The sequence below is a fragment of the Apium graveolens genome, chromosome 7 (genome assembly GCF_009905375.1).
Source record: "Apium graveolens cultivar Ventura chromosome 7, ASM990537v1, whole genome shotgun sequence".
In the NCBI taxonomy this organism is placed as follows: domain Eukaryota; kingdom Viridiplantae; phylum Streptophyta; class Magnoliopsida; order Apiales; family Apiaceae; genus Apium; species Apium graveolens.
This window is the reverse complement of record NC_133653.1, coordinates 43,900,524-43,920,286: the sequence shown is the minus strand read 5'-3', so window position 1 is coordinate 43,920,286 and position 19,763 is coordinate 43,900,524. Positions and strand designations below refer to the sequence as shown.

General features: G+C 33.2%; 1 protein-coding gene and 1 long non-coding RNA gene across 3 annotated transcripts; one reads left to right on the top strand and one right to left on the bottom strand.

Annotated features, from left to right (window-relative positions):
• Positions 1-4,276: 4,276 nt before the first annotated feature.
• Positions 4,277-4,774, top strand: LOC141673545 (putative mitochondrial protein AtMg00820). The gene has a single exon (XM_074480295.1). The coding sequence runs from the start codon at positions 4,277-4,279 to the stop codon at positions 4,772-4,774; it is 498 nt and encodes a 165-aa protein (XP_074336396.1).
• Positions 4,775-7,042: 2,268 nt separating this feature from the next.
• LOC141671906 (uncharacterized) lies at positions 7,043-9,367 on the bottom strand. 2 transcript variants are annotated; one of them, XR_012555292.1, is made up of 4 exons: positions 8,024-9,367; positions 7,845-7,928; positions 7,649-7,746; positions 7,043-7,536 (listed from the first exon to the last, which is right to left on the bottom strand). It is a non-coding gene; the product is annotated as an uncharacterized LOC141671906 (long non-coding RNA). The 2 variants fall into 2 exon arrangements; XR_012555291.1 differs by having other exon boundaries at positions 7,649-7,710; positions 8,024-8,848.
• Positions 9,368-19,763: the final 10,396 nt, after the last annotated feature.

The window sequence follows — 19,763 nt, the reverse complement described above, 5'->3', positions numbered from 1 at the left end:
AGGCTCCAGGATGACCACGACTCTTAAAATCTTCAATTTTGACTAAAATCAGGATTCTGGTGCAGAAACAGGGCACGGGCGCGCTACTTTCAGGCGCGGCCGCGCTGGAATAGTGATTTCTGAACCGGCGCGCCCGCGCTGGCCTTTTAGAAATTTTCTGCTCGTCAAAATTAGGTGATTCAACTGCCCACGCGAAGCTAACGAGATTCTATACAACTTGAGAATGGCCTAGGATTCCAATTCTGAACTCTTTTCAGCATATTTCTTTGAAAAGCTCCTTTCTTCATTTAACTGATGCCTGAAAAGCAATAACACAAAAATATATCACAAATACCAACAACTTGAGTCCAAAACACCAACTTAAGCTTGTAATGAAGCGTTCCAAGTAGATATAAAATCCACTTATCAACAGACCTCAAAAATCAGGCATCAATATGATCTTGATTCTCTGACACTAGATGAAGTATATGGGATGCTGAAGACTCATGACTTGGAGATCCAATAAAAGAAGAATAGAAAAGGTCAGAAGATGAATGTTTTGGCTCTTAAAATGAGACTCACAAAGGCAAGGAAAAGATAGGTGAGAGGTCAAGGAGAAGGAACATTGTGGAAGAATCAGATACTGATGATACATCAGATCCTGATATAAATACTGACGAGGATTGTAAAATCGGTATGGATGATCCTCAAGTAGTTGAGATGGCTGCAATGCTAGTGAAAGGATTCAGAAGGATGAGGTTTGGAAAACCACAGAGGAAAGGTAGTTTCAACAGAAGGTTCTCTAGTCAAGGCAAAGACAGGTTCAGAAGGAATAATGGTAAGAACAACAAGGAAAGGAAGTTTGACAAGACTAAGGTGACATGTTACAACTATAATGAAAGGGGACATCTGACAAGTGAGTGCCCCAAGATAACTGGAAAAGCATTGGTGACAACAAACTCAAAGAGAGACTGGATGGATTCATCAGAAACTGACAATGATGATTAATGTTATGCACTCATGGCAGCTCATGAAGAGAATGCCTCAGGAATTGATAGGGTACCTTCAGTTGTATTTCCTGTTGATATTGATAATGTGTCTGAACTAAAAACTTTCTTATACTCTTTTCATGTTACTTTTAAAAGCAAGACTATTGAATGTGATAATCTGATTGCTGATAATAAGAATCTTAAAGAAAGGAATGAATTCTTAGAAGCTGAGTCAGTATGCATGAATGAACATGAAAATGCATGTAAGAAAGCACATCATAATGAAACTCAGATAAACATCAGGTATGCTAGACTAGAGAAAGTCTTAGAACAGGAAAGAGATGTGTTTAAAACTTGGATGACCTCAGGAAAGAAAGTTCATGATTTCCTTAGTGATAAGAATTGGAAAGAATGTCTAGGTTATAACAAATTTGCTAATAGGAATATCAATAAATCCATTAATAACACTACTCCAGTTAAGTTTGTTGGAACTGATGAAAGAGGAGTTGAGTCAGTCTATGAATTTGGTTCTACCTCTAAAAACAATGTTGAAGAAAAAGCTGAACCTAGAGTCCCTGCTAAAATAAAGAAGATCATAAAAAGCAAGACAAGAAAGGTAAAAACACAGGACTTCTCTCTAAGAGTCATTTAGATAAGAAGATATGTGAGATAACGTCTAAGTCTCCCAAACCTAGGTCTAAGAGAGGTAGAAATGGAAAACAAGGAATAAATAAAGCAAACAACTATAAATACATTCCTAATGCACCTAGGAAAGCTTGTTTTAACGGTGGTAATACTAATCATATTGTGATTTATTGCAGGAAGCCTAAAAAGAAAATCTCTGAAATTCCTGAAACTGACAGTAGTGGTAGATCAGTATTATACAAACCACAAAATCCTTGTTCTCATTATGGTAGCAGTTGACATTCTATTTACACTTATAAGGATTATGATAATTTGTATCACAACAATTAGATCTTTTACCAAAATTCAAGAAAATTGATGTTTTAAATAGAACTTCTAAACTGAATGTGAATACATCTTATAAAGTGAAAAATGTCAAGACAAATCCTGATGGAGTAAATCCTTATGGACCAAATCCTGACAAAATGTCTGCTAATGTAAAAATGCATAAGGTGTCAAAAAGAACCCAACAAGTGTGGGTTCTCAAAAATTCTGACTGATTTCCATATTTCTCATAATAGGGTAACAAGAAGAATGTGCTTGTCTTGGACAGTGGCTGTTCAGCACATATGACTGGAAATAAATCTCTATTGTTAGAATATGAGGAGAAGGATGGCCCAATAGTTTCCCATGGAGATGGCATTGTACAAAAAATACTAGGATATGGTGATATTATCATTGGAAATGTCATCATCTCAAACGTAGCTCTGGTAGATAGACTGAAGCACAATTTATTGAGCATTAGTCAAATCACTGATAGAGGTTTCCATGTCATGTTCTATGATACTCACTATGAAGTAGTTCATAAGATCACAAGAAAGACGGTCTTCAAAGCTTACAGACATGGAAACATTTATGAAGCCAAACTTTATGCAAATACCGATGGACTGTATACTTGTTTGGTAACCAAGGCATCAGTAGATGAAAGTTGGAATCGATATAAGAAGCTTTCTCATCTCAATTTCAATGAACTGGTGAAGAAAGATTTAGCAAGAGGTCTACCTAACATGTATTACTCCCCTGATGGTCTATGTGATGCCTGTTAGCAATCTAAGCAAAGAAGAACCTCTTTCAAGAGCAAGTCAGAATCATCCATCAAAAAGCCATATCAAATGATGCACTTGGATCTCTTTGGTCTTGTGAATGTCATATCAATCAACAATAAAATGTATACTCTAGTTGGAATACACTAGATTTACTTGGGTGTTTTTCTTGCACAGTAAGAATGAAACAGCTGAAATACTACTGGATCATCTGAGACTGATTGAAAATGGCACAAAGTCCAAAGTCCAAAGTGACAATGGGACAGAGTTCAAAAATAACAAGATGGATGAGATATGCAGATACAAGAAAATCTCTGAACAATTCTTAGCTCCTGGAACACCTCAACAAAATGGTGTTGTAGAAAGGAAAAACAGGATGTGATGCCTGTTAGCAATCTAAGCAAAGAAGAACCTCTTTCAAGAGCAAGTCAGAATCATCCATCAAAAAGCCATATCAAATGATGCACTTGGATCTCTTTGGTCCTGTGAATGTCATGTCAATCAACAAGAAAATGTATACTCTAGTTGGAATACACTAGATTTACTTGGGTGTTTTTCTTGCACAGTAAGAATGAAACAGCTGAAATACTACTGGATCATCTGAGACTGATTGAAAATGGCACAAAGTCCAAAGTCCAAAGTGACAATGGGACAGAGTTCAAAAATAACAAGATGGATGAGATATGCAGATACAAGAGAATCTCTGAACAATTCTTAGCTCCTGGAATACCTCAACAAAATGGTGTTGTAGAAAGGAAAAACAGGATGCTTATTGAAGCTGGTAGGACTATCCTAATGGAAGCTAATCTACCAACAAACTTTTGGGCTGAAGCTGTCAACACTGCCTATTATATTCAGAATTTGACTCTGATCAACAACCATGGATTAACTCATTATCAAATGATCAATCTTAAAGCATCTACACATCTTTGGATGCAAGTGTTTTGTTTTAAGAACGGATCTTGAAATGCTTGGAAAATTTGACAGCAAAGCTGATGAAGGCATTTTTGTTGGGTATCCTTCATCAAAAGCATACAAATTCTTCAATCTAAGAACGAGGACAATTTTTGAATCAATTCATGTTTCCTTTAATGACAAAAATATCACTGGAATTGAAGAAGACTCGCATGAAGAACTTGTGTTTGCAAATAAGAGACTCAAGTCAGGAGATATTTTATATTCTGAAGAATTACTCCATTCTAGAGATAAGCCGTATCCTGATAATGAGTCAGATCTTTATGATGACTCTGATCCTGATTTAGTGTTAGTTCATGAAGATCCACATATTGAAGGAGAGCAACATCCACAGACAGAAAGTGACGACACTAATAATTCAAATTCTGATGATGAAGATGAACCAGAAAATACGGGATCTACTGAAAATTTCTCAAACAAAATAGATGATAACTCATCAAGAGGAAATCATTCAACTGAAAATCAAAATCATCCTGGTAACTAGTCTTCAAACAGAAGTCCTTCCCAATCAGGAACAGATAACGATGATACAGGGGAGCTTCATATGGAGATGACAACACAAGTACATGGGAAGAATTAAGAAATGAGACTGAAATACCAAAGACTATGAAATGGACAAAAGATCATGCACCTGATCTTATCATAGGGGATCCTACGGTTGTAGTCCAAACCAGAAGTGCAACTGAATATGGATGTCTTTATCACAACGTTCTTTCTAAGGAAGAACCAAAGAAAGTTGAAGACGCACTACAGGATGCTGATTGGATTCAAGCAACACAGAAGGAGTTGAATGAGTTTGAAAGGAATGAAGTTTGGAAACTTGTGCCAAGGCCAAAGAATAAATCAGTAGTTGGCACAAAATGGGTTTTTCGAAACAAGACAGATTCAGATGGCACAATAATCAGGAACAAAGCCAGACTTGTTGCAAATGGCTACTCACAACAAGAAGGTACTGATTATGATGAAATATTTGCTCCAATAGCGAGACTGAAAGCTATTCGAATTTTCTTAGCATATGCTGCTCAGATGAAATTCAAGGTCTTTCAGATGAATTTTAAAAGTTCCTTTCTGAATGGAGAATTAGAAAAAGAAGTATATGTTTAGCAACCACCTGGCTTCATTGATCCAAAGTTTCCCGATCATGTGTACAGACTTGATAAAGCCTTATATGGACTCAAACAAGTACCAAGGGCCTGGTATGAAACACTTGCTAAATTTATGATTAAAAGTGATTTCAAAAGAGGTATTATTGACAAAACCTTATTTTACATAAATAAAGGAAGTGATATGCTTTTGGTGCAAATTTATGTTGATGATATTATTTTTGGGTCTACTAACGATAATTTGTGCAAGAAATTTTCTGATCTTATGAAGTCGAGGTATCAAATGAGTATGCTGGGATAGTTGAATTACTTTGTTAGACTACAAGTTACACAAACTGATGAGGGAATTTTTATTAATCAGTCTAAGTACATCAATAATTTATTGACTCGGTTCAATATGCAAGAAAGTTTAACTACTGCAACTTCAATGGCCACTGCTACTAAGTTAGATCCAGACCAAGGTACGAAAACTGATGTCACTGTGTATCGAGGTATAATTGGTTCATTGCTTTATCTAATAGCTAATAGACCATATATTATGTATGCAACCTGCTTGTGTGCAAGATTTCAGGCCAAGCTCAGAGAATCTCATTTAGTTGTTATAAAGAGAATCTTGAGATACTTAAAGGGGACTCCATCTCTTGGTTTATAGTATTCAAGAGAATCAGATTTCAGTCTGGTCGGTTATTCTGATGCAGACTTTGCTGGATGCAAAATTGACAGAAAGAGTACCTCAGGTGGCTGTCAGTATTTGGGTGGTAGATTGGTCACTTGGCAGAGCAAGAAATAGAAATCAATGTCTACATCAACGGTTGAAGCTGAATATATTGCTGCTGGCAGTTACTGTGCTCGTATTCTTTGGATGCGCAATCAACTAATGGACTATGGTTGTCTTACACAAAGATTCCTATCTTTTGTGACAATAAAAGCACAATTGCAATGATAGGTAATCCAGTACAACACTCACTCACAAAACATATCAATATTCCATATCATTTTATCAGGGAGCATGTCAATGAAGAAACAATTGAGCTTATTTCATTCTGAATGATCAACAAGTTGCTGATATCTTCACCAAGCCTTTACCTGAAGCAACCTTTGGAAAATTACTTCATGAACTTGGTATGGTTAACTATGTGAAGAATTGAGATATAAGATTCTGCTCTACACGTTAGATCTTGATACATTTAATCTTGACGATGTAATTATGATATTGGTTGTGAGTATGTTATGATTTTGTTTAAATATTTTTCCTAAGTAATACATGATTTCCATTAAGTATATTTGTGACTTATTCTTGTGCATTATTATTGAGGAGTTTATAAAGTGGTAGCATATTTTCTAATTTTTCGGTGCAGTATCACATATTCTCCATGAAAATCATGCATGTTTACCAGAATTAAACATTAATTTTGGTATTATTATTTCATTTCAATCAGCACATGCCATGTGTATTAGGGTCTTATAGTCTATTACAGTTTTAAAATCATTATCTCTATTTTATAAGACACACACAATACACGAACTGCTTGATATCGATTTTCACTCTCTTTGCATAAACCCTAAATTTTTGAATGGCTAACTCTGAGTCTGCTTCGTCGTTCTCTACGATTAAGTATGTGTTTAAACATCAGACTTTTCCAGCTAATTATTTCAAAGCCCCTTTGCATGAAACTGATATTCCTGATATTTTTAGAGTAAATTAGGATTTCTTAGCCCAAAGCGATATTGGGTATCATTACACCATATATGGGCTATTGTAACATCAAAAAAGTGTAGTAAAAGACCATAAATATGTTGCAATACATGTTTTTGCAACATTTTTGCTAAATTCGGCGTTGCATTTGCTGTCGTTGCAATAGACCCCTATAGCAACGTTTGTTGTAGTTATTGCAACGTTTTAATGTATTACAATAGCCTGGCTTATTGCAACATTTTTTCCTGTTTTAGTAACACTATTATGGTGTTGCAATAAACTACTGCAACATATTTATGTAACATATTTTAGTTTTATGTGTTACAAAGTCAATTTATTGCAACATTTTCAAGTAACACTTTTCCTTACTGGCACACTTTATGTTTGTTAGAAACATTTTATTGCAACACATGTGTTTCTATTGTAATGCTTTTAAAAGTTTTAGCAACATTTATTTGCAACAGTTTGTATTAGTCTAAATTGCAATATCCTATTTGTAATGTCAATAACCATCCCAAAAATCACATCAACCTGATTTCACATTTCTTGCAAATCTAACAAAGTACAAGTCAATAAAGCCCAAACAAAGTTGGCTTATACCACAAGATCATCTTGCATCTAGCAAGTAATTTCAAAGTTGAAATACATAATCAACGTACACATCATAAATCTAGATAAAGCTAATTAGTCTTTCATGTCTAAGTAGCAACATACCAATAGTACGCATATTTTAAATAAAAGTACTGAACAATATCAAGCATAATCAATTTTATTAAAATCGTCATCGTCGCCTTCATCCTCACGATCATCATCCTCTTCTTCATTGTTGTCCTCACTTTGCACTACACCATATGTGGGCTATTGCAAGCCCAAAAAAGTGTAGTATAAGTCCCAAAATGTTGCTCTCTTTTTCTATGGTGCAACAATCTCTCTCTTCTACAATATTATACAATATGAGATGCATAATTTTTCTTAATTAATTAGACTTGAAGATATTCTGCTCACTGCCACATTCGTCTCTATCTAGATAAATGGCAGTAAGGAACTTGTCGGGCACAATTTGTCTCCTGTACAGGAATGTAAACCATTAACACATTGTTTAACCTTCTACTAAACCAATGGACATGTTAATTGTCTGAACAATCGGATCCCCCAAACTTTTAGCTGCTACCATTATACCTTAGGCGGAAAACTGTTGTTACTGACTTCTATTTTTCCTTTGTTGGTTTCTGTTTCTGTCCCTAGTCACATACCATATACAATATCATTCTCGTCATCTGTTATACAAATTTAAAGATGAACAAGTTCACAGTAGTTACTAGGATAACGTTGTACTACCTATAATTTAATGTAAATTGTGAAATATGGAAGTTACCTTCATAAAGATGTCGAGTTAACATCAAGTTTGATATTTGCATCTTTCTCTCTTCTAGTCTTCTTGCAAGCTCAGCTAAAATTTCTGGGGAAAGTAGACAAATATTAGAAATAACATGAAGTTTACTTCCTCAACCAAAAGAATATCATAGTACAATGACAAAAGTATCGATTACTAACCATAATTCGATCCACTCCCCTCGACTCTTGCAGAGAAAAGCCAATGTTTCCCTCACAGTCATTGGACCAATATCAAGGTCTTTTGGGAAAATATAGGCGGTTGTTCTTTGCGGAACAAATATTGCATGTCATGGCCATAAGTGAAATTGGTCTATAATATCTTTTGCTAAAACTTCTAAATCCATAAGTGAAATATTAAAAATACAGATAATAAACTTTAAGGGTGTGATCCAGTTGTCTAGCCAAAGCTAGCATCTGTGTAGTCTTTTTTAAAAAAAACTATCATTTTCAAGTTCACTCATAGTAGATTACAAACTATTTCAAAGGGGATGAAAATAATAGCTAAAAGTGAACTAGAAACTTAACTTAGAAATTGAATGAGCTACACTATATTACGGCTTTAAGTATGTTACATTAATCAATATTTATTGCATATAATTCAGGGATTATTATAGAGAAAATTGCACTTTGCACCCTCTTATTTTGTTTCAAAAACAAATGTGTATCAATAGTATTGGAAACTCAATTTGCACCCCTCAACTTCAACCTGCCAATTCAGAAAGCACCCCTTCGACGGTTATTATTAAAAAAGTAAGGGGTAGAATGGGAATTTCAGTAAAATATTAACTAAACTAATTTTTTCATTTTTCAGATTATATTAAAAATTGAATTTATTATTATAGCTATAAAATAATATCTTTAATTTTTTTGAATAATATTATATAGTTGAGTTTTGAATTTTAGTAATATTATTAATGCCAAAAATTATATAATTCTACCAAAATTAAATTCAAAATAATTTTTTTATATATATTTTATATATTTAATTTAATGTAATTATTTCATTTTAAAGTCTTTGACGTCGTTATGATTTTAAAGTGCATTTAATGAAAATATTCTGATCAATATTAATATTTAATATACAAGAAATCATTTTTATAAATATTTTAACTTATTTTTGAAATTTCAACTAAAATTTATTTACATTTTAAAATAAAGTTCTCTTTTTACCCCTTATTATTTTAATTATAATCTGCAAAACGATGCATACTGAATTAGTAAGTTGAAGTTGAGGGGTGCATGTTGTATTTCCGAAAGTTCTAGTACAAAATTGTTTTTCAACTTTGGTTGAGGATGCAAAGTGCATTTATCTCATTATTATATCATCAAATAACCACGGACATAGTTCAAGGAAACAAGTATATAGGGGTGACATGTAATTGCTGACAAATAACACTAGCTGACAGAGATCAGGATGGGAGTTACCATAGTGACCCACCCGGGGTATTGTAGCTAAACTAATATGTAAAAATGGACTTAAACAAAATGTCACTATTGACAAAGAACCATTGTCACGCCCCCAAATCCGGGGTCAGAGGATTTGGTCGTCACTATAAAACTTCAATCCAAAATTAACCTGTTAAATCAAATAATAAATGCCAGCGGAAGATATTTATCATTTATGACCCCAACTAATCCAAGATCTTTTAAGGTTACAGTTCTAGAAACAAGAATTCCAAATTCCACAAATAAATTTTTCTCACTTTCTTTTAAATCTCTTTTCAATAAATTCCAACTCAAAACTAAACCCACTAGTATAACTTCGAAATGAAGTATACTAGGCCCAAATAAAATACAAAACTATAATATAATATAATATAAACAACTTTACATAATAAAACTTACACTAGTCCGCAAACCCTGGACCAACCACCTTCCAAGAGCTTCTTCTTACTTCCTCGAATTACACGGCTAAACAGCAAGCTAATCCTCACTGGAGGTTAAATTTAAAAACAGGCAAGTATGAGCGAAAGAAATGCTCAGCAAGTTCATTATAGTAAATATCGGGTCATTTTGATAAAAAAACTAACATCTGCATCAGTGCAGATCATTTAGAAATCATAATTGCTGAATCATAAAATTTTAGTTGAGGAATCCCAGAATTGATTCCTTAATTGTATTCAAAAACCCTTTTTATATTTTCCAGCGACGTGCTTCAGCAATACTTTGAATCATAACGAGAATAAAACTCGTAAAACAGTGTTTACGGAAATATCGTAAACCACAATAACATGAAACAATGATTATGGATTGAATCATAAACTTTACTCAAAACCGAATTCTTGAGATTAATACTTATTTTGTTGTCATATCAAATTAGATATCAATACGAACTTTGATGCTCACAACATTCCATACTGAAGTCAACACCAATCATCTGTACTAATACCATCTTTGATATTTAACAACAAACTAAGTATACTCAAAATAAGAAACTGAATCAAAACCACATTTCATCTTTTATCCAAAAATAAAATACTTAATAAATCATTCCTTGTAAGATGTCAAAATCAATATAATAATTTTGATTGGAACCAAATTATGCACTATGCTGTTCCTGATGATCAGTCATGAAACAGCACCGGTATCCCGCAGTATACCGTAAATATAGGTACTACCCGTATCCCGAAGACATACGGTACCTATAGGGCGCCAGAAAAGGCATAACAAGCCTTGTAAGATATTACACTTCCGTATTACACTTCTGTATAATAGCTCACGCTGGACCGGTGCCTCGGCCTCTTACGCTACCAGTAACCATCAAATCTCAAAACCTTTTATTGAAAAGGGGTCATAATACTTGACACCCGAAATAATTTTATTCCCCCATTCACTTGGGCAGGAATACTTGCAACAAAATCATTTTTCTCAAAACCCAAAACATTTGTAAATCTATTCTGAACATAGAATAGCAGAGGGTACTTGCATAAACAGAATTATTTAATTCAGCGATATATAAAACATTTATCTATCTTGAACTGAGAATAGGAAAAGCAATACTTGCATGATAAGATTTTAAATAAATATCACTTGAACAATAAGTGATGATAGGGATACTTGCATACTGTGATTCGAAATAAACATCACTTGAACAATAAGTGAAATCAGGGGTACTTGCCTTTGGGTTTTTAGCAGTTAGTCACACTCGCAAACACGCATCTATTCTGAAATTCTGTCTTAAAACATCACCGTCCTTCTTTTCAACACTTGACTGATATGCTGCTCCTGCGATTGCTAGAAGCCAGATACCCAATACCATTCCATCTCATTCTTTATCCAACGTCTTGTCCCGATCAACTCAAATGATCCGCATCTATAATTAAAAGATACAACTTTAATTGTCTAAATGATAATTACTTGATGAACGGCGCGTCAAAACCCTATCGTCTACCCATACGATAGCCCACATATAAATATAACAGACAAACACAGGACTCTTAATCCACACACACACATAATTCACATAGCACATAAGCACATAACTCATGTATCACTTAATTCATATCACATATGACTCAGTTCGTCAAAAGGGTCGACTCGATATGTTTAAAACTGAAATCAGGTTAAAAATATGATTTTTCGATCAATAATCGACTCAGAATAACTTGTAAAACAAACGACCTTTCGAAACAAAAAGGATTTGGGTCTCGAAAGTATTTTTAATGAAAGAGGAATATTTTTCTGAGTCTGTACGCGTTCGTTTTGTATTAAACAGACGAACGGTTGATTTATTATGAATTTTTTTTGAACATTTTTTGGGATAAAAACAATCTCCGAATCATTTAATAATAAAATAATAGGGTTCGAACACCCTAAAATAATTTTATAAGAATTATCGAGCTTGGAAAATAATTTAAAATAATATTTTAAAGCTCGAAACTATTTTTCGGAATTTTTAAATCAAAAGTAAATAATTAAATCTAATTAAATAATCAATTAAAATTAATTAATAACTAATTAAATTAATAAATCAATTAAAAATTAAATTAATTGACTAATTAAATAATTAATTATCAACTAAAATTAATTAATTAAATAATCTGGATTTATTTTTGAATTAATATAAATTTTTCAGAATAAACATAATAATTTTTAGAATAAAAGAAAATAATTTTTAAAACTACAAACTGAATTTTGATTTATTTTTAAATTAGAAAATGCGGAAACACTATTCTGATTGGGGAGTTGGGAAATTTCAGATTAAAACCGGGTATTTTTGGATCAGGAAACGGGTCGAGGTCGGGTCGTTCAAGAATGTTTCGGGTCGGGTAAGAACAACCGGAAAATCTGCGGTTTCCGGTGACTGCAGAAAATTTCCGGCAGCTCCTCCGGCTACCTCGAACGCTCCCAAATCGAACTCCCTTCCCCTGTTTTTCAACGCTAATTCACTCTACAACATTTGCACGACCCGAACACAAGAACAACACCCACAAACAGTCACAACCTCGATTTCTCCGATCGATTCAAAGAAGATTCCGGCCAACCCACCGGCTAAACTCGGACGGACTGAAACCTCGACCAAAAATTGACTTTTAACTACCAAAATGAAGCTTAGAACCCCTACAATCTATTCATACAATCTTATTGATCTAACAATCAACATAAATTTCAGAAAATCAATTCAAAGTTTCGAAAAATAGCATGAACTCGACTTAACTACTCCAGAGGTTATAATAATCAATTAAATACCTCAATCAACTCTAAATTCAATCATAAAGCTCATCCAAGCATCAAAATCATCAAACAATTCATAGATCAAGAATCCCCGATTCGGGTCAAGAACCCTAGAATCGAATTTTAAAAATTATACCTCTGTGAATGTTTTTGATGGCATAATCAGATAGGGCTCTTCAAGAGCTTCGTTTTGATTACAAACATGTTAGGTTTTGCTTCTCAAATCACTCCAAAATCAGTGTTTGATCATCACAAGCTCAAGAACAAATATTAGAGAATATTCTGATTTTCTGAAAAATACCATAAAATCTGATCTTTAATAATAATTAATAATAAAAAAAAACTATTTATACTTATAGAATATTGGTACGCGTTGGATCATATTGGATCGATAAATTTGTTGCTTAGCCGCTAAGTAACTGCAAAATGATCCGAAAATAGATTACTTAGCCGCTAAGTAACTATAAAAACGATACAATTAAATACCAAAATTGGATAATTATCAAAACCGAGCTTTTTATAAAACACTATATACGAGAATAATATAAAAATATCCCGTCTTTCGAGAATACGGGTTTTATTGATTACCGAAATAACTATCGTATCGAAAATATTGCGCCGGGCCGCGCACGGGTCAAACCGTAATCCGAATTGAAAAAGTTAAAACACGGAAAATGTCCGGAATTACCAGATTAGGTTAGGAAGGAGTTTTCGGAAGAGTTTCGGGTTGTAAAAACGTAAAAACGGTTGAAGTCGGACGATTCCCGGCTTTATAAAATAATTTTGGTAATTATTCAGAAAATAATTAATAATTCATAAATTAATATAAAATCATCTAACACTCCAAAATTACCAGAAAAATATCACAATTATCTATATTTTATTCTGGACATATAATAATTCAAATACTCAAATAATATCACATCTAAACACCCAAACATCAATTCCACTTATCAGATAATTCACCAAAATTCACATAAAATCACATAAATAATTCCAAATAATTATAATAATAATATTGGAAAATATGGGATATTACAATCTACCCTCCTTATAAGGATTCCGTCCTCGGAATCAGCAGAAGAAAGCACTAAGGGTTTTCTAACCAACTTTCCGTCACACCGCCTTACTTTGACTTGACCAGGATACTCAACTTAACTTGATTGGCATACCTTCGAATATTTGAGATGATAAAATCATAGAAAAGAAAAGAATTTCATATCATAACAGGATAGAATCTGAATTGGAGAAAAAGTATTGTTGAAATGAAATAATAACTGAGAGATCAATATGATCAAACAAACTTGGTATTGCGTGCCCAAATTAAGACACTACTAAAGATTGTTAACCTTCATGTATTCACAACACACACAAGTGATGGCGTTCCATCCAACTCCTATCACACAGACAGGTATACCTTGTGTCCCCTATAGTTAGAGTTGTTCATCTCAGTCAAAATAAAAGAATATCAAAAGAATCCAAAATCAAATGAATAAAAGTGGAAAGATTTCAAAGCTGATATTTCTGAAGGAATGAAATCCAGAGAAAAAAATTATGGCACCAAATGAGCAAGTGGTGTCACATCACCAAGAAACCATCCACCAAATAAGAAAAGTGGAAGTTAAATTATCATAACTTTGCAGAGCTATCAAAACCTGAAAAATAGGCTTCATGACAGCCTCTGACACATTTAAAACACAGATAGGATTGAAAATGAGTGTTAGGGAATATATCCTCTAACAATCACTTCTTTTGAGAGATGTCAAAAGGAATTATAGAAAGAAAAGGTATTGCCAAAGTCTTAATATTTATCTTCAATTTGAACTCTCCAGTTGACTCGCCATCTGATTCTAGACGCTTCTTCATGTTCCAAGGATATCGATAATCTTCATCGTCGTCGAATCATAGTCTCGAAAGATTCCACAATAGAAGTTTTGCAACTGCCAGGAGTTCCATCCAGCTTAGCACGACCATCTCAAACGAATACGCCTTATCTTAACTTACTTGTTGGTACTATATCCAATAGTCCAACAGGAACTCGATATGAGCTCAAGCGTCCTCACATAGCTATATACACTCCTACACACTCTCGTTTCTAGTTTACTATAACCTCAGCTCTGATACCAACCTGTCACGCCCCCAAATCCGGGGTCAGAGGATTTGGTCGTCACTATAAAACTTCAATCCAAAATTAACCTGTTAAATCAAATAATAAATGCCAGCGGAAGATATTTATCATTTATGACCCCAACTAATCCAAGATCTTTTAAGGTTACAGTTCTAGAAACAAGAATTCCAAATTCCATAAATAAATTTTTCTCACTTTCTTTTAAATCTCTTTTCAATAAATTCCAACTCAAAACTAAACCCACTAGTATAACTTCGAAATGAAGTATACTAGGCCCAAATAAAATACAAAACTATAATATAATATAATATAAACAACTTTACATAATAAAACTTACACTAGTCCGCAAACCCTGGACCAACCACCTTCCAAGAGCTTCTTCTTGCTTCCTCGAATTACACGGCTAAACAGCAAGCTAATCCTCACTGGAGGTTAAATTTAAAAACAGGCAAGTATGAGCGAAAGAAATGCTCAGCAAGTTCATTATAGTAAATATCGGGTCATTTTGATAAAAAAACTAACATCTGCATCAGTGCAGATCATTTAGAAATCATAATTGCTGAATCATAAAATTTTAGTTGAGGAATCCCAGAATTGATTCCTTAATTGTATTCAAAAACCCTTTTTATATTTTCCAGCGACGTGCTTCAGCAATACTTTGAATCATAACGAGAATAAAACTCGTAAAACAGTGTTTACGGAAATATCGTAAACCACAATAACATGAAACAATGATTATGGATTGAATCATAAACTTTACTCAAAACCGAATTCTTGAGATTAATACTTATTTTGTTGTCATATCAAATTAGATATCAATACGAACTTTGATGCTCACAACATTCCATACTGAAGTCAACACCAATCATCTGTACTAATACCATCTTTGATATTTAACAACAAACTAAGTATACTCAAAATAAGAAACTGAATCAAAACCACATTTCATCTTTTATCCAAAAATAAAATACTTAATAAATCATTCCTTGTAAGATGTCAAAATCAATATAATAATTTCGATTGGAACCAAATTATGCACTATGTTGTTCCTGATGATCAGTCATGAAACAGCACCGGTATCCCGCAGTATACCGTAAATATAGGTACTACCCGTATCCCGAAGACATACGGTACCTATAGGGCGCCAGAAAAGGCATAACAAGCCTTGTAAGATATTACACTTCCGTATTACACTTCTGTATAATAGCTCACGCTGGACCGGTGCCTCGACCTCTTACGCTACCAGTAACCAACAAATCTCAAAACCTTTTATTGAAAAGGGGTCATAATACTTGACACCCGAAATAATTTTATTCCCCCATTCACTTGGGCAGGAATACTTGCAACAAAATCATTTTTCTCAAAACCCAAAACATTTGTAAATCTATTCTGAACATAGAATAGCAGAGGGTACTTGCATAAATAGAATTATTTAATTCAGCGATATATAAAACATTTATCTATCTTGAACTGAGAATAAGAAAAGCAATACTTGCATGATAAGATTTTAAATAAATATCACTTGAACAATAAGTGATGATAGGGATACTTGCATACTGTGATTCGAAATAAACATCACTTGAACAATAAGTGAAATCAGGGGTACTTGCCTTTGGGTTTTTAGCGGTTAGTCACACTCGCAAACACGCATCTATTCTGAAATTCTGTCTTAAAACATCACCGTCCTTCTTTTCAACACTTGACTGATATGCTGCTCCTGCGATTGCTAGAAGCCAGATACCCAATACCATTCCATCTCATTCTTTATCCAACGTCTTGTCCCGATCAACTCAAATGATCCGCATCTATAATTAAAAGATACAACTTTAATTGTCTAAATGATAATTACTTGATGAACGGCGCGTCAAAACCCTATCGTCTACCCATACGATAGCCCACATATAAATATAACAGACAAACACAGGACTCTTAATCCACACACACACATAATTCACATAGCACATAAGCACATAACTCATGTATCACTTAATTCATATCACATATGACTCAGTTCGTCAAAAGGGTCGACTCGATATGTTTAAAACTGAAATCAGGTTAAAAATATGATTTTTCGATCAATAATCGACTCAGAATAACTTGTAAAACAAACGACCTTTCGAAACAAAAAGGATTTGGGTCTCGAAAGTATTTTTAATGAAAGAGGAATATTTTTCTGAGTCTGTACGCGTTCGTTTTGTATTAAACAGACGAACGGTTGATTTATTATGAATTTTTTTGAACATTTTTCGGGATAAAAACAATCTCCGAATTATTTAATAATAAAATAATAGGGTTCGAACACCCTAAAATAATTTTATAAGAATTATCGAGCTTGGAAAATAATTTAAAATAATATTTTAAAGCTCGAAACTATTTTTCGGAATTTTTAAATCAAAAGTAAATAATTAAATCTAATTAAATAATCAATTAAAATTAATTAATAACTAATTAAATTAATAAATCAATTAAAAATTAAATTAATTGACTAATTAAATAATTAATTATCAACTAAAATTAATTAATTAAATAATCTGGATTTATTTTTGAATTAATATAAATTTTTCAGAATAAACATAATAATTTTTAGAATAAAAGAAAATAATTTTTAAAACTACAAACTGAATTTTGATTTATTTTTAAATTAGAAAATGCGGAAACACTATTCTGATTGGGGAGTTGGGAAATTTCAGATTAAAACCGGGTATTTTTGGATCAGGAAACGGGTCGAGGTCGGGTCGTTCAAGAATGTTTCGGGTCGGGTAAGAACAACCGGAAAATCTGCGGTTTCCGGTGACTGCAGAAAATTTCCGGCAGCTCCTCCGGCTACCTCGAACGCTCCCAAATCGAACTCCCTTCCCCTGTTTTTCAACGCTAATTCACTCTACAATATTTGCACGACCCGAACACAAGAACAACACCCACAAACAGTCACAACCTCGATTTCTCCGATCGATTCAAAGAAGATTCCGGCCAACCCACCGGCTAAACTCGGACGGACTGAAACCTCGACCAAAAATTGACTTTTAACTACCAAAATGAAGCTTAGAACCCCTACAATCTATTCATACAATCTTATTGATCTAACAATCAACATAAATTTCAGAAAATCAATTCAAAGTTTCGAAAAATAGCATGAACTCGACTTAACTACTCCAGAGGTTATAATAATCAATTAAATACCTCAATCAACTCTAAATTCAATCATAAAGCTCATCCAAGCATCAAAATCATCAAACAATTCATAGATCAAGAATCCCCGATTCGGGTCAAGAACCCTAGAATCGAATTTTAAAAATTATACCTCTGTGAATGTTTTTGATGGCATAATCAGATAGGGCTCTTCAAGAGCTTCGTTTTGATTACAAACATGTTAGGTTTTGCTTCTCAAATCACTCCAAAATCAGTGTTTGATCATCACAAGCTCAAGAACAAATATTAGAGAATATTCTGATTTTCTGAAAAATACCATAAAATCTGATCTTTAATAATAATTAATAATAAAAAAAAACTATTTATACTTATAGAATATTGGTACGCGTTGGATCATATTGGATCGATAAATTTGTTGCTTAGCCGCTAAGTAACTGCAAAATGATCCGAAAATAGATTACTTAGCCGCTAAGTAACTATAAAAACGATACAATTAAATACCAAAATTGGATAATTATCAAAACCGAGCTTTTTATAAAACACTATATACGAGAATAATATAAAAATATCCCGTCTTTCGAGAATACGGGTTTTATTGATTACCGAAATAACTATCGTATCGAAAATATTGCGCCGGGCCGCGCACGGGTCAAACCGTAATCCGAATTGAAAAAGTCAAAACACGGAAAATGTCCGGAATTACCAGATTAGGTTAGGAAGGAGTTTTCGGAAGAGTTTCGGGTTGTAAAAACGTAAAAACGGTTGAAGTCGGACGATTCCCGGCTTTATAAAATAATTTTGGTAATTATTCAGAAAATAATTAATAATTCATAAATTAATATAAAATCATCTAACACTCCAAAATTACCAGAAAAATATCACAATTATCTATATTTTATTCTGGACATATAATAATTCAAATACTCAAATAATATCACATCTAAACACCCAAACATCAATTCCACTTATCAGATAATTCACCAAAATTCACATAAAATCACATAAATAATTCCAAATAATTATAATAATAATATTGGAAAATATGGGATATTACAACCATGTACAATCTCATAAGTTATAATAGCTATATCTAGTGAATGACAAACTACAAGAAATATCATTTAAAAAGGTTATTTCCTACAATAAGAAAACAAGAATCGAAGTTCATTAACAGACAAAAGTATCCTGAGTGTGTGCTAAATAATATGAGAAAATATAACATCCATCATTCGAAGAAGAATTTGATACTTGGGTGAAAGCCTAGCATAACATTAGTAGAGTTGTAAGTGGGGGGGATGGATATACATTGATAAATATAATAACCAACTGGAGAAAGAAGAAGCATGAATAAATAGAGAATAAGAAAATGATAATACTCTAAAACATAAAGGGGCTAGTAGTAGTGATTTGAGCATGTAATCCAGCAACACCATTTTAAACCCTAATTTCAAACAATTTGGAGCTGAATTAGAATTAAACCCCATAAACTATAACATTCATTAACGAGTTTCAGTCCCAGGCTTAGTGTATGTTAGCTCTCTGTCATCCCTTCATGACATGGTAACTGGTAGATGACAAAGAAAATACAGATAAGTATCCAAGCAAAAAACAGAGACAAAATCTTAGCAATTAATTGCCTATGCTATTCACATATACCTCTAATCGAATATAGAACTACGAAAAATAACACAAAATTAGCAAAAATTCACACAAATTGAATATAAAAAATCTATTAATTTAACATATATATACCTCTAATTGAAAAGTAATCCTAAGAAGTTGGGTGTCTTCCCCTAATCAAAGCATAAAATGAATCTTTTAGGACTTTGCTCAAATCAGTTTTGGGATTTTACTCTAATTAATTTTAGGTATTTAAGAGAGGTTTGACAGATGAGTAATAAAGATCTGAGAGATAAGTGAGAGGGACTAGCGGGAGAGACGATAGAG